The sequence below is a fragment of the Aquarana catesbeiana genome, linkage group LG08, assembly GCF_042186555.1.
Source record: "Aquarana catesbeiana isolate 2022-GZ linkage group LG08, ASM4218655v1, whole genome shotgun sequence".
Lineage (NCBI taxonomy): Eukaryota > Metazoa > Chordata > Amphibia > Anura > Ranidae > Aquarana > Aquarana catesbeiana.
In genome coordinates, this window is record NC_133331.1 from 5,841,346 (window position 1) to 5,856,531 (window position 15,186).

Genomic DNA, 15,186 nt, shown 5'->3' on the forward strand with positions numbered 1-15,186 from the left:
AAAAAAGATGTCATACATCCCAGGGGTCTTCAGGAGGGGAGGAGGGGCTTTCTCAACTAAGTACACCCTCCTGCCTGCATGCCTGAGCAAAGGGCAGATGGAATCCAGAAAGTAAATGCTACCTGAATCATCTGCCCTTATTCAAGATGGCCACAGCTAGAAATGATAGGGGGTGGGGGGTGTTTTACAAAGTGACTTCTCAGTAACAATGGAGGCCCTGTCCATTAGGGGCGCCGAAGCGCCGCCCCCTCTATCCACAGCCGCCACCCCCATGCTCTATCCACGGCTGCTATTTTGCAGGACACCGCCACCCCTTATTCATGTGTCTGGCCACTTTCAGGACGCCGGGCATGTGAATTAAGTGGCGGTGGGGGGTGTTTTTTTTTTAAGCATCTGATTAGAATCAGAAGCTCTAATAGGCGTCAAAATAGGGTGGGCTCGGGACGCTCAACATTGCGCCAGGAGCCCACCCAGGTGTTACAACAGCGAACGAATATTCGCTATTGAAACACCTGATCCTCAATCCAACCAATCAGAAGCAGGTCTGAGACCTGTTTTCCGATTGGCCGAAAAGAGAAGCGTCCCAATTGGCCGCCGAGGAGGAGGGAGGAAACAGAAGCCGCCATGATGCCCGTGGAGAGCGGGGGAAGGGGAAGCCGCCAGTGAAGCCCGGGAGAAGAGCTGCCCACCATAGATGGGGTAAGTGCAACAGACCCACCCAACCGACCGCTGGCTGACCCGATTGGGGGGGGGAGTATTGCTGTTTGCCGCCCACCCAAAAAAATATTACCACCGGCCACCACTGCTCAGTAAAATAAAGCATGGAGACATGGAGGGATGGATGGGGGAGTTTGGTTTAACCCCTTGGAGCCGTCACCTCCCGGTCCTTTGAGGGGTTTAGGATGTCCGTCCAAACATCGCCAATTTTCAGCTTTCAGCGCTGTCACACTTTGATAATTGCGCGGTCATCCATCACTGTACACAAGTCACATTTAAAAAAATTTTTTTTTTTTTTTTACAGATAGAGCTTTCTTTTGGTGGTATTTAATCACCACTGGGGTGTTTTATTTTTTTGCTAAACAAACGAAAAAAGACCGACCATTTTGAGGAAAAAAGTTTGTGTTATAAAATTTTGTAAATAAGTAATTTTTCTCCTTCACTGACGGGCACTGATGAGGCACTGACAGGCGGCACTGACGGGCACTGACAGGCGGCACTGACAGGCGGCACTGATTATCAGTGTAGATGTCCCCACTGAGGAATGCCACTTATTGGCTCTCCTCCCCTCCTGTCAGTGTGAGGAGAGGATTGCCGATGACCGGCATTTCCTATTTACACTGTGATTGGACACAGCTGATCACATGGTAAAGGGCCTACGTCATTGGCTCTTTACCGTGATCGTTGATGCGCGGTCTCCCAGAGACACACCACCAATTCCTGCACTTCCTTCTAAAGGACCTCTTATGACGTCCACTCAGAACGGTAAAGCCACCGCCCGGCTGCCAATCTGCCATAGGCCGGGGGGGGGCGGGAAGGTGTAAAAAAAAAAAAAAACTGCTGGCTGGATGAAAATGAAAGCCTAAAAAAAAAACAAAAAAAAAAAAGGAATGCAGCCGTCACATATAAGAATTGATGAGCTGCAATATAATAAATGTTTAATGCGGCGTTGGGCGTGCAGTGCGGGGCGTTGGGTGTGCGGGGCGCTGGGTGCGGAGCATGGGGCGCGCGTTGGGTGTGCAGTGCGGGGCGTCAGGTGTGCGGGGGCGTCGGGTGTGCAGTGTGTGGCGTGGGGTGTGTAGTGTGGGGCGTCGGGTGTGTGGGGCGTTGGGTATGCAGTGCGGGGTGTGCAGTGCGGGGCATTGGGTGTGCAATGCGGGGCGTGCAGTGTGGGGTGTCGGCGTGCAGTGTGGGGTGTCGGCGTGCAGTGTGGGGTGTCGGGCGTGCAGTGTGCGGGGCGTTGGGCATGCAGTGCGGGGTGTTGGGTGTGCAGTGCGGGGAGTTGGGTGTGCGGGAAGTTGGATGTGCAGTGTGGGGCGTCAGGTGTGCAGTGCGGGGCGTGCAGTTCAGGGTGTCGGCGTGCAGTGTGGGGTGTCGGGCGTGCAGTGTGCGGGGCGTTGGGCATGCAGTGCGGGGTGTTGGGTGTGCGGGGAGTTGGGTGTGCAGTGCGGGGAGTTGGGTGTGCGGGAAGTTGGGTGTGCAGTGTGGGGCGTCAGGTGTGCAGTGCGGGGTGTGCAGTGTGGGGCGTCAGGTGTGCGGGGCGTGCAGTGCGTGGAGTCGGGTGTGCAGTGCGGGGCGTGGAGTCGGGTGTGCGGGGCGTGCAGTGCGTGGAGTCGGGTGTGCAGTGCGGGGCGTGCAGTGCGGGGTGTGAGGTGTGCAGTGCGGGGCGTTCAGTGCTTGGGGTGTGCAGTGCGGGGCGTGCAGTGCGTGGCGTCGGGTGTGCAGTGCGGGGCATAGGGCGTGCAGTGCGGGGCGTTGGTGGAGTTCAGCCTTAGCAGCGGAGATGAGTTGTGACTTTTCTGTTTTTGATGATGAGGAAGTTCAGCGACTTCAGTTATTTTGGTCCTTCTGGTAACTGAAGACTCTTCTTCTTCTGGGTGTGATCGGATGCCGATCGAAGTGTCTGATGATTGTACAGAATTCTCCTTCGCTGCACATCTACATGTCAGGATTTCTCACCCAAACAAAAGACATTTCCCAAGGCGTCTTTCAGGACAGCACCTGAGAGATAGCGACTCCACCCACCCGAAACAGGAAACACCTTCTTCCTCCAAACTTTAAAGGGAGGCGCCTCCCTACCATACCTCAGTTTTTGTGTTTCCTCCGGGAGGGAACATCTTTTTGAAGGGGAGTCAAGGTCTCTCAGATGCTCCTGGGAGACAGGGCTTCCTTTTCTTTTTTTCCTCCTTTAGGAGACCCGCTGTCCTCCCGGCCTACCCAAGCCTTTGCAGCGGTAGCAATCGGGCTCCTCTTCCCCTCCTGGTGCTCGGTGAGAGCCGTAGACCCAGTGATCCGCGCGGTCGTAGGAGCGGCGGTGCGCGTGCGCCGCCGCCATGTTTTTTTGGCCGGCAGGCGCGGCGGAAGTGACAAGGCGGGTCACTGGGTCAGCAGAAGCGTCATTTCCGGCGTGGATGCAAGGGGGGAGGAGGGAGGACAGGAACTGGCGCCTACTTCCGCTTCCGGTCCGGTGCAGATGCACTATGGGAGTCCGGAAGCGGCATATGAAGCCACAAATGAGGAGCTGCATACCAGAGATGGAGGACTCAGCGTCTGCAGCGGTGGGGACAGGCACAGGTGCCAGTAAAGCTCAGGTAGGAGCAGCAGTTTAAGTCTGCCTTTCTTCCTTTCCTGGGTTTGGTCTATTTTCTTACCCCCTAGTGGCAAGGGGCCTGTCTGGGCACTAGAGGCTGACTGGTTTCTTCTTAGTGCACCTGTGGGTGATTCTTGTGTAGCTGAGACCGGGTCTCACTAAAAGGTCCCCTGGTTTTTTTTTTCCCTTTTTTGTTTTTTCTCTCACAGGCTAAAAGCTCTGACCCAAAAAAGAGATGTCCTTCTTGCAGGGCCAAAATGGGAGAAAATTGGAAAAAAGTCTTATGCAGTACATGCATCACTTCTTTAGTTAAGGAGGAATCAGCTTCGGTTTGTGATGATCTGGTTGCCTCTGTAAAGAAGGAACTATACGCCACGATTCAGACTTTTCGTGACTCTTTAGTTAATCCAGCTGCTAGTCAGCCATCCACTTCTGAGGCTTCCCAGGGTTCTATTTCTTTCCCCATGGTAGAAGCTTTACCTGAAGGCCCCTCTATCAGGGAAGAGCAGTCCCCTACTCCTTCCGTTAAAGATTCGGAGGAGGAGGGAGAGGAAGCGGAGGTGGCTCCGTCCAAATTTAAGCTTTCCCTAGAGGAGGTAGACGGACTCCTTAAGGCTATCCATGTTACACTTAGCTTAAGTGAGGAAAAGAAGGAGTTATCTCTTCATGACCGCATGTATGCAGGGTTAAATGAGCCTAAGGGGCGAACATTTCCAGTTCATTCGGTCATTTCTGACGCCATTACTAAAGAATGGCAAGATCCAGAGCCCACAAAAAGCGCTTCCCTTTTGAGGAAGACCCTTCTGCGGTGTGGAATAAGGTGCCCAGGTTGGATGCGGCCTTTAAACAGGTCTCAAGATCCACAGACCTGTCTTTTGAAGACATGGGTGTTCTAAGGGATCCAATGGACAAACGCATGGATCTTTTGCTCAAGAGATCATGGCAATCAATCATGAGCAATTTAAAACCAGCAATGGCCACAACCTGTGTAGCCAGGAATCTGGAATACTGGGTGAACCAACTTAGATCTCATATAGTGGCAGATTCCCCCAAGCAGGAGATCTTAGATTCCTTTCCTACCCTGATTTCTGCGGTTGCTTATATTGCTGATGCTTCGGCTGAAGCTATCAAAATGTCAGCTAGGTCTGCAGCTTTAGCAAATGCTGCGAGAAGAGCTTTATGGCTAAAAACCTGGCCAGGTGATACAGCTTCAAAGAGTAAACTTTGTGGTATTCCCTTTTCAGGTGACCTTCTTTTTGGCCCTGATCTAGATAATATCCTAGACAGAACTGCCGATAAGAAGAAGTCCTTTCCGGTCAAAAAGAAAAAGCAGACCCCAAAACGTCTTTTTCGACCTCAAAAAACTCAACAGCAACAGCAGGAAAATAAGTTTCAGGGCAGGAGAAAAAATTGGTCCGCGCAAAAGGCGAAGGGCAAAGGCGGAATTCTCTTCCGTCTTCCTTCACAGGCCGAAAACTCACAATGACTCATCTCTGCGGGTCGGCGGAAGATTACGAGAGTTTCTTCCGCAGTGGTCAGGGATAACTTCAAATCAGTTTATTCTGACCACTCTCTCGCAGGGTTATACTCTCGAGTTTTCCAGAAGCCCCCCAAGAAGGTTTCTGGTAACACATGCTCCTCGAGATTCAATAAGGGCCCTGGCCATGAAATCCTCTCTGGAGGAACTGATGCAACAGGGTGTAGTAATCCCAGTGCCACCAGAGGAATGGCACGAGGGGTTCTATTCACATGTCTTCCTGGTAAAAAAACCAACAGGAAGATTTCGTTTAATTCTAAATTTAAAGCCACTAAACAGAGCCATCAAATACAGAAGGTTCAAGATGGACTCAATTTTCACCGCCAGAAATCTTCTGACTCCAGGTTGTTTCATGGCGTCAGTGGATCTAAAGGATGCATACCTGCATATTCCAATCTCGTCCCAGAGGTTTCTCAGGTTGGCGGTAAGGTTGGAAGGCAGAATTCAGCATCTGCAATTCAGAGCCCTACCCTTCGGGCTATCATCTGCACCCCGAATTTTTACCAAAGTAATGGCAGAGGCCCTAGCTCCGCTGCGTCTTCAGGGAATCGCAGTAATTCCTTACTTAGACGATCTGCTATTTTTCGCCCCCTCAAGAGAGGAATTGAGGAGCAATTTAAGCAGAGCATGCAGCCATCTGGAGTCTCTAGGTTGGATCCTAAATCTCCAAAAATCTTCCCTGGAACCATCTCAGGAGATTCGGTTTCTAGGGTATATAATAAATTCGGTAAGCCAAAAAATTTTCCTTCAGAGAAGAAAGGAAAAATCCAGGATACAGTGTCTTTTTTGCAGACCAACCAGCAGCTGACGGTAAGATTGGTCATGTCAGCCCTGGGTGTTCTGACTTCGTCAATGCCAGCTGTTCAGTGGGCAAGACTACACTTCAGACATCTGCAGGCTTTTCTTCTGAGATCTTGGGATCACAATTTGGAATCCCTAGACTCAGAGGTAAGAGTTCCAACCCAAGTGAAGAGGTCACTATGGTGGTGGAAAAGGCAGGATATCCTATCGGAGGGGTTAGTCTGGGCCTTTCCAATCGAAAAAAGGCTGACAACCGGTGCCAGTTCTGGGGTTGGGGAGCCCACCTAGAAAGGGGTTTCACTCAGGGAAACTGGTCCAGGAAAGAGGCGACCAAGTCCTCAAACTGGAGAGAGCTCAGGGCGATCGACTTGGCTCTGAAGTCATTTGCTCAGGGGCTTCGGGCCCAGCATGTTCAAATACTAACAGACAATGCCTCGGCCGTGGCTTACATAAACAGGCAGGGAGGTACAAGGAGCAAATCGCTGCAAGTACTAGCCATGAGCATTCTCCGTTGGGCAGAAGGACACTTGCTGTCTTTATCAGCAGTCCATCTAAAGGGATCCCTGAACGGGGTAGCGGATTTCCTGAGCAGAAACCCCATTCGGGAAGCAGAATGGTCGCTGAACCCAGAGGTTTTCGCCATGATTGTCGAGAAGTGGGGGCTGCCAGAGGTGGACCTGTTCGCCTCAAAGGAGAATGCCTTGGTTCCGCAATTTTTTTCCCTAAGCAATCACGACGGGTCACTAGGAACAGATGCCTTGGCGTATCCATGGAGATTCCATCTCTGCTACGCTTTCCCCCCATTCCAGTTAATTCCATTAGTATTAAGAAAGATTCAAAGGGAAACGGTACCGGTTGTCCTAATCACGCCTTTTTGGCCAAGAAGGGCTTGGTTTTCAACCGTTCTGAAAATGGCGGTCAGGCCTTATTGGCATCTGCCCCTCAGGCACGATTTACTATTTCAGGGGCCAGTAAATCACCCAGAGGTAGCCACTTTGGCGCTCACAGCCTGGTATCTGAAGAGCAGCTCTTAAGGAGCAAATGTTTTTCCAACCGGTTAATCTCAACGCTATTATCCAGTAGGAAAAGGGTGACTAGAAATATCTATTCCAAGGTCTGGAAGGTTTACAATACATGGTGTAATTCATCTGACCATGACCCAGGGAGTCTTGTTACCATTCTGGAATTTTTACAGGTTGGTGCTGACAAGGGACTAGCAGTTAGTACCTTGAAGGTACAGGTGGCTGCGCTAGCAGTGTTCCTAGAAAGATCTGTGGCCTCAGATCCGTTGGTAACCAGATTTTTCAGATCCCTTACGAGATCCAGACCAGTACCACTTAAGTCGTTTCCCAAATGGGATCTGTCGATAGTCCTCCAGGCTCTAACAAGGAGTCCCTTTGAACCTTTGGAAGAAGCGCCACTCAGATATCTCACTTTTAAGTCTGTGTTTCTGATTGCCATGGTCTCTGCACGCAGGATCAGTGAGCTTAATGCTTTATCAGTTAAGGAACACTATTTATCTATCTTCCCAGATAGGGTTATACTTAGAACAGATCAGAAATTCTTACCAAAGGTAGCTTCAGTACAAAATCGTGTTCAGGACATTGTACTTCCGACCTTCTGCCCCAACCCAGTAGGGGAGAAGGAGACTTGTTTTCACATGTTGGATGTTAGAAGAGTTTTGTTATGTTACTTGGAAAGGACAAAGCTCTTTAGACGTTCAGATTCTCTGTTTGTGCTATTTTCAGGCAACAGGAAAGGTTGCCAGGCTTCTAAAATCTCTTTAGCAAGGTGGCTAAAGCTAGCCATTTCAGAGGCTTATTCGCATGCAGGTGTGTCTCCTCCAGCAGGAATTTCTGCACACTCAACAAGAGCATTAGCGGCCACTTGGGCAGAAAGAGCTGGTGCCACCCCTGAACAAATCTGCAAGGTGGCAACATGGTCGAGTTTTCACACATTCGTGAAACATTACAGGCTGGACCTCACATCTGCTAATGATTAGGCGTTTGGCAGAAAGGTCCTGCAAGCTGTTGTCCCGCCCTAAGGGGGTAATTCTCTGTTATCCTCTCAGGTGCTGTCCTGAAAGACGCCTTGGGAAAAACCAAGTTAGACTTACCGGTAACTTGTTTTCCAGAAGTCTTTCAGGACAGCAACATCCCGCCCTATTGTATTGTGTATATACTATGCTGTGACTAACGTATGTGTTTATGTGTTCCAGCCGGGGCCGGAGGTCTTCTCTACTACAACTGAGGTATGGTAGGGAGGCGCCTCCCTTTAAAGTTTGGAGGAAGAAGGTGTTTCCTGTTTCCGGTGGGTGGAGTCGCTATCTCTCAGGTGCTGTCCTGAAAGACTTCTGGAAAACAAGTTACCGGTAAGTCTAACTTGGGTTTTTTTTTTTTTCTGTGCTGAACGGCAAAAACGCACCAAAAAAGCACTGGAACACACACACACATGTCTCTATTTAACCACTAGAGGACCAGTCGCCGCAGTTATACTGTGGCAGGTTGGCTCTCCTGGGCAAATCACCATAGCTGTACGTCGGCTGCTTTAAGACCACTGGGGGGGGGGGGGCGTGACGACGGAGCAGATACACGTGCTGAGCGCACCTGAGAGCGACAGAATGAAGATCTGTCAATGTGAATAGATCTCCGTTATGTCAGGGGAGAGGAGAGAGATCTGTTGTTCATACTGATTATGAACAGCGATTGATCTCCTCCTCCTCCAGGCAGTCCCCTCCCCCCACAGTTAGAATCACTCCCTAGGACACACTTTTAACCCCTTGATCACCCCCAGGACCGTTTTTAAGGCAGGGCAAAAGGGGCAGCTGCCCAGGGCCCCATCATTGTAGTGGGGCCCAAAGCAGCTGCCTCATACTTGCCAACTATCCCAGTTTAAATTCCCTTATGCCTAGAAGTAGTCCTGTGCTGTGTCCTGATATCTCAGTGTAAAGTTCTGTTGCTGCCCAGCTCTGCCCTATTACCGTGTACAGATGACTCACCTGCAGACCCCGTGTTTACATGTAAATAACCTGCATTGATATGTAAATAGCCACAGACCACGGCATTGATATTTAAATAGAGGCGGCATTCATATGTATATCATGTCCCCCTGAAGTCATATCTTCCATCACTTCTGCTGAATGCTGCCCACTGGGGAGGTAAAGGGGAATGCTTGAAAGTCCTGCCTACAACTGTGGTCATTCAGCCCAACATCAGCCTGTTCTGCAAAAGGAAGCAAATTGGAGGTGGAACCCTTCTTCAAAAGAACATGGTGCCACAACACCCTGAATTTTAGTGCATGTGAATACGCAGGCAGGCAGTGAGGAGATGATGTTCTGTAACTTTTAGCAACCAATCAGTGAGCAATAATGCTGTGCATTGACCTCTTGCAACCAATTATTGAGCAGTAATAATGTGCAGTAACCTCTCACAACCAATCAGTGAGTGGTATAGATATTCAGTAACCTCTAGGAATCAATCAGTGAGCAGTATTGATGTACAGTAATCTCTAGCAACCAATCAGCAAGCAGAAGTCATGTGCTGTAACTTCTAGAAAATAATCAGTGAGCCATAATGTGTGCTGTGACCTCTAGCAGCCAGTCAGTGAGCGGTAATGATACACTGTATCCTCTGGCAACCAATCGTAATCACTGCCTGATCTGAATCAGTAAACTGATTTTGAGTCTAGCTGCTATTTATTGTATGTCTCAGAGCAGGTGGAGATCGAAATTGAGTGGAAGAGGGGCCCCAAGAAAATGTTTGCCCGGGGTCCAGTCAATAATAAAGACAGCCCTGAGCACCCCCTAGTGTTAACCCCTTCCCTGCAAATTACACAGTAATCAGTGGCTATTTTTAGCACTGATCGCTGTACAAATGTCATGGCTCCCAAAAAAAGTGTCCGATGTGTCCGCCGCAATGTCGCAGTCCCGATAAAAATCGCAGATCCCCGCCATTACTAGTAAAAAAAAAAAAAAAAAAAAATTAATAAAAATGCCATAAATCTATCCCCTATTTTGGAGATGATATAATTTTTGCACAAACCGATCAATATACGCTTCTTGCATTTTTTTTGTTTTGTTTTTTTTTTTTAATATTTATTTATTTTACCAAAAATATGTAGAAGAATACATATCGGCCTAAACTGAGGAAGAAATTTTGTTTTGTTTTTTTTATATTTTTTGGGGGGATATTCATTACAGCAAAAAGTAAAAAATATTGTTTTTTTTCAAAATTGTCGCTCCTTTTTTTTTGTTTGTTTATAGCACAAAAAATAAAACCCGCAGAAGTGATCAAATACCACCAAAAGAAAGCTCTATTTGTTGGGGAAAAATGGACATAAATTTTGTTTGGGTACAACGTCGCACGACCGCGCAATTGTCAGTGAAAGCGACGCAGTGCCATATCGCAAAAAATGGCCTGGTCATTAAGGGGGGTAAATCCTTCTGGGACTGAAGTGGTTAAGGTGAAGAAAAAAAGAGGGATGGGTACACCGAAATGCATCGCACCGTGCCGGAACTCGTCATAAACGCGCATGCAGAAAAGCACATGGAACGCATCCCGGCTTTGTTTCTATGCTATGAACGCCCTGAGGAAAAAAGAATTCAAGCGCAAATTTATGTAGTAAACAAAAATTTAAAAAAAAAATGTACATTTCTTATTTTCTCCCCAGGAGCTTGCAATCGATGGATCGCGGGTGCAATGTTAAGCTCCTGCAGACATTGCTTACTGCTCTCTGACGAGTTACACCCCTTTCACACTGGGGCGTGGGCCGCGTTAGCGGTAAAGCACCACTGTCATGGCGGCAATTTTTTTTTTTTTTTTTTCCGGACGCTAACGGGACGCTTTTAAACCCCCCCCCCCCCCGCTAGCGGTCGAAGAAAGGGTTAAAAGCACCCGTGTTGTGGCGCTGCCAAAGCGCTTTGCTGGTGCTTCGGCAGTGCTGCCCATTCATTCCAATGGGCAGGGGCGTTGGAGGAGCGGTGTCCCGCAAGCGCATCGCCCCCCCCCCCCCCCCAGCGTGAGAACACTCGGGCTTTCACACTGGGGAGGCATGAAAAGGCGTTTTTCAGGCGCTGGTTTTTTTTAGTGCTAAAACGCCTGAAAAAATGCCTCCAGTGTGAGAGGGGTCTTACTGAGCTGTAGGAAGTGTCAGTGAACTGCAGGGGGCGCCTGACCTTCCCTTTGTTATATAAAAAAAGAAAAAAAATATACTTGCCTCCACTGTGCAGTTCGTTTTGCACAGAGTGGCCCCCGATCCTCGCCTTCTGGGGTCCCCCCGGCTCGCGGCTCCTCCCCGCATCGGTAAACCCCCCCTAAGAGAAGCGCTCTCCTGGGGGGGGGTTACCTTACGGGCGCGTTCCCGAGTCCAGCATTTGCGTACATAGACACAGAATGCCGGACTTAGCCCCGCCCCCTGGCGCCCGTGTCATTGGATTTGATTGACCGCAACGGGAGCCTATGGCTGCGCTGCTATCAATCTACCCAATCAAGAGCTGAGAACCCCGGGCAGAGAAGGTGAGCGTGTCTCCGCCGTGGGCATTAACGGGCTCAGGTGAGTAAAACGCGCGGCGGTCACTGTCAGAAGTCTTTTCACCTTAATGCATAGGATGCGATAAGGTAAAAAAAAAAAAAAACGTTTACGACCCCTTTGATCACCCCCTGATGTTAACCCCCTTCCCAGCCAGTGTCGTCAGTACAGTGACAGTGTATATTTTTAGCACTGATCACTGTATTAGTGTCACTGGTCCCCAAAAAAAGTGTCAGTTAGTGTCCGATTGTCCGGTGCAATATCGCAGTCCTGCTATAAGTCGCTGATCGCCGCCATAAAAATAAATAAATCTAAAATATCCCATAGTTTGTAGATGCAATAACTTTTGCGGAAACCAATCAATATACGCTTATCGGGATTTTTTTTTTTTCTAAAATAAGTAGCATAATACATATTGTCCTCAATTCATGAAGACATTTGATTTATTTTTTAAATTTTTTTTTATTGGATATTTTTTATGGCAGAAAGTAAAAAATATCTGTTGCGTTTTTTATTTATTTATTTTTAAATTGTTGCTCTTTTTTTATTTTTTGCGAAAAAAATTAAAAAAACGCAGAGTTGATCACATGCACCCACCAAAAGAAAGTTCTATTTGTGGGGAAAAAAAGGACATCAATTCTATTTGGGTACAGCGTCGCACGACCGCGCAATTGTCAGTGAAAGCAACACAGTGCCGTATAGCACAAAATGGCCTAGTCGCGAAGGGGGTGGGGTAAATCTTCTGGGGGGGCAAGTGGTTAAGGTGCTAATAATCGACAACATATATTTAATATAAAACTCTTAACAATTTTTGTTAGAGATTGCCATAAAAATTGAAAGCCTTTATTAAAAAACCAGGGAGACAACCTGGGGGGTCCTCCAGCTGTTGTAGAACTACATTTCCCATGAGCCATTGCAAGGCTGGCAGCTACAATGACTCCCAGAGGCATGATGGGACTTGTAGTTCTGCAACACCTGGTGGGCCCCCCAGGTTGCCTCCCCCTGCTTTAGAACATTGCCACAAGCATACAAGAGGGTAGGTAGGTGACAACGTTGTATCCGCCACCTCATCCCCAAAATATTATATAGAGTCCACAAATGTTCTTGGGATTATAGCGCTGCCAACAAGTAATAATAGAAACACGTCAATATAAAGCATCTAAAGTTTTATTTGTACATGTTAAAATCAGACCAATAAAAAGTGTTTGCACATATCCATTCAGCGATCAAAAAGTTCCCTTGGATAGATGGTCATGAAGTAGTTTCTTATCCCAACGTGTTTCGCCAAAATTGGCTTCTTCAGGGAATTTACGGACCACCAGTAGTTATTGGACCAGTCAAACGGCAGCAGCAACCACCATACTCGCCAGCACCACTGCAGGAGGGGGGCACTGTGCGACCACATGGGGACACGTAGAGACCAGGTTGATAACTGTAACCTATAAAACTATAACTTTGTAACTTTATAAATAAGACAAGATGAGGGTGCCTAAGATTTATGCAGAAAGAACCGATGAATGGGTTAAATCAACTCATAAGATAGAATCTCACGGGTCACCCTCAGACTCCAATTTTGGCGAAACATGTTGGAATAAGAAACTACTTCATGACCATCCTATCCAACGAAACTTTTTGACCACTGAATGGCTATGTGCGTTATATTGACGTGTTACGCCTTTTAAATATGGCTTCCTCAGGAGGTGATATCACAACATACATGATGCATCATACAGAATCTGAATAAAGGAATACAGAAAGTTTGTGCCATTCCTCATAATGTTTAACCACTTCCAGCCCAAGGATGTCCTATGACACCTTTGACTTTGAGTGGGGATCCTGCGGGCATCATTCAGAAATCATCTTTTACAGCCGGTGAATTCTGTGCACCATAAGAACAATCGTAGCGGCAGTTCAGACGCTTGATCGTTCTTACAGACATCCCCTCCCCCTCCTGCCGCCCTCCGGTGCTTTTCTGGACTCACTTGTGCCGTCGGCGAGCCAGAGAAAGAATCCGCTGCCGCCGGACGTTGATCATAGAGATTTCCGGTGACCAGATGGTCCCCAGTCATCTCTATGACCTTCGGAGGTCCAGTGGAAGTAAACAAAGCAGAGAACTCGGCTGGAAAGAAAGAGATCGTTACTTTTTTAAAAACATTTTTTGTTTTTGGCCTGGAGGAGAGATGTGGGGTTTTAAAGACCCCACATCTCTCCATAAAGAGGACCTGTCACCTTTCCTATTACAAGGGATGTTTACATGTTTTGTTTGTGTTTTTTTTTTTTTTTTTTTTTTTTTACACTTTCTCTTGAATTTTTTTTTTTTTTAATCGCTTTTATTCCTATTACAAAGGATGTTTACATGTTTTTTTTCTTTTTTACACTTTTTTTCTCTTGAATTTTTTTTTTAAATCACTTTTATTCCTATTACAAGGGATTTACATCCCTTGTAATAGGAATAAAAGTGATTAAAAAGAAAATAAAAGTAAAATAAACAATACATTTTTTTTTTTAAGCGTCCCCGTATGCTCGCGCACAGAAGCGAACGCACACGTAAGTCACGCCCACGGTGTTCAAACCACACACGTGAGGTATCGTCACGTGCGTTAGAGCGAGAGCAACAATTCTGTCACTCTAAACTGGAAACCTGTAAAAAAAAAAAAAAATTTAATGCGTTAACTATGGAGATTTTTAAGTACCAAAGTTTTGGCGCCATTCCACAAGCGTGCGCAATTTTATAGCGTGACATGTTGGGTATATATTTACTCGGCGTAACATCATCTTTCTCATTATACCCAAAAGTTGGGCTAAACTTACTATTTTTTTTTTTGTTATTTTTTTTAATTTGAAAAATTGTTTCGCAAATACCATGTGACATAAGTTGCAACGGCCGCCATTTTATTCCCTAGGGTCTCTGCTAAAAAAAAAAAAAAAAAACCATATACCGTATATACTGGAGTATAAGCCGAGTTTTTCAGCACATTTTTTTTTTGTGCTGAAAATGCCCCCCCTCGGCTTATACTCGAGTCAAGCACTTTTCTGCAGCAGAGAATGACATTTTCTGAACCAAATTTGGGGCCCCGTATCTCGGGGCCACTTGGTGCTAGGAACCCCAAATTTGGTGTGCAAACCCAGTGGAACTAGCACTACAACATAGTGGGGGTTCCTAGCACCAAGTGGCCCCGAGATGTGGGGCCCCAAATTCGGTTAGGAAAATGTAATTTTCTACTGCAGAAAAGTGCTTGACGTTTTCCGAACCGAATTTGGGGCCCCACATCTCGGGGGCCACTTAGTGCTAGGAACTCCAGCTTTGGATATGTTTCAGTGGGTTTGCACACCAAATTTGGGGTTCCTAGCACCAAGTGGCTCCAAGATACGGGGCCCCAAAGTCGGTCAACTGTGTCCATCTGCAGTAATGTCATTTCAGGACCCTTTGGGTCCAGAGACCCCAAATTTAGGCTGCAGATAGGGGGCATCTAGGAACCCTTAACTACAGAGTTTGAAGTTCGGGGGACCTATGGCTGCAAATGGGCACAGTGAGGCTGCAAATGGGCACAGTGAGGCTGCAAATGGGCACAGTGAGGCTGCAAATGGGCACAGTGAGGCTTACAGTAGCTGTGCATTTCTCACCCCAGGCTTATACTCGAGTCAATACGTTTTCCCAGTTTTTTGTGGTAAAATTAGGTGCCTCGGCTTATATTCGGGTCGACTTATACTCCAGTATATACGGTATAATGTTTGGGGGTTCTGAGTAATTTTCTAGCAAAAAATGCAGATTTTTTTTACATGTAGGAGAGCGGAGTGTCGGAATAGGCCGGTATGGAAGTGGGGAACTATCCATAATGGTGTAATTTGGGTAAAAACCTTCATAAGACATTTTTGTATGTAATAAAATATGATGTACAGTATATATATATATTCATGTACAATAATTCCCCTGTCTCAGGTCATCCAGTACAGGAACCGTTACCAGGACCTGCAGCGGAGCCAGGAACTGAGCCAAGAACTGAGCCAGGTGAGA

General features: G+C 47.4%; 1 protein-coding gene across 1 annotated transcript in view; it reads left to right on the plus strand.

Annotated features, from left to right (window-relative positions):
* Positions 1-15,186, plus strand: part of LOC141105562 (uncharacterized) — a 104,953-nt gene that overhangs the window by 14,477 nt on the left and 75,290 nt on the right. The window contains exon 3 of the mRNA XM_073595454.1: positions 15,112-15,180. Coding sequence (XP_073451555.1) covers positions 15,112-15,180 — 69 coding nt within the window. The remainder of the gene's footprint in view (positions 1-15,111; positions 15,181-15,186) is intronic.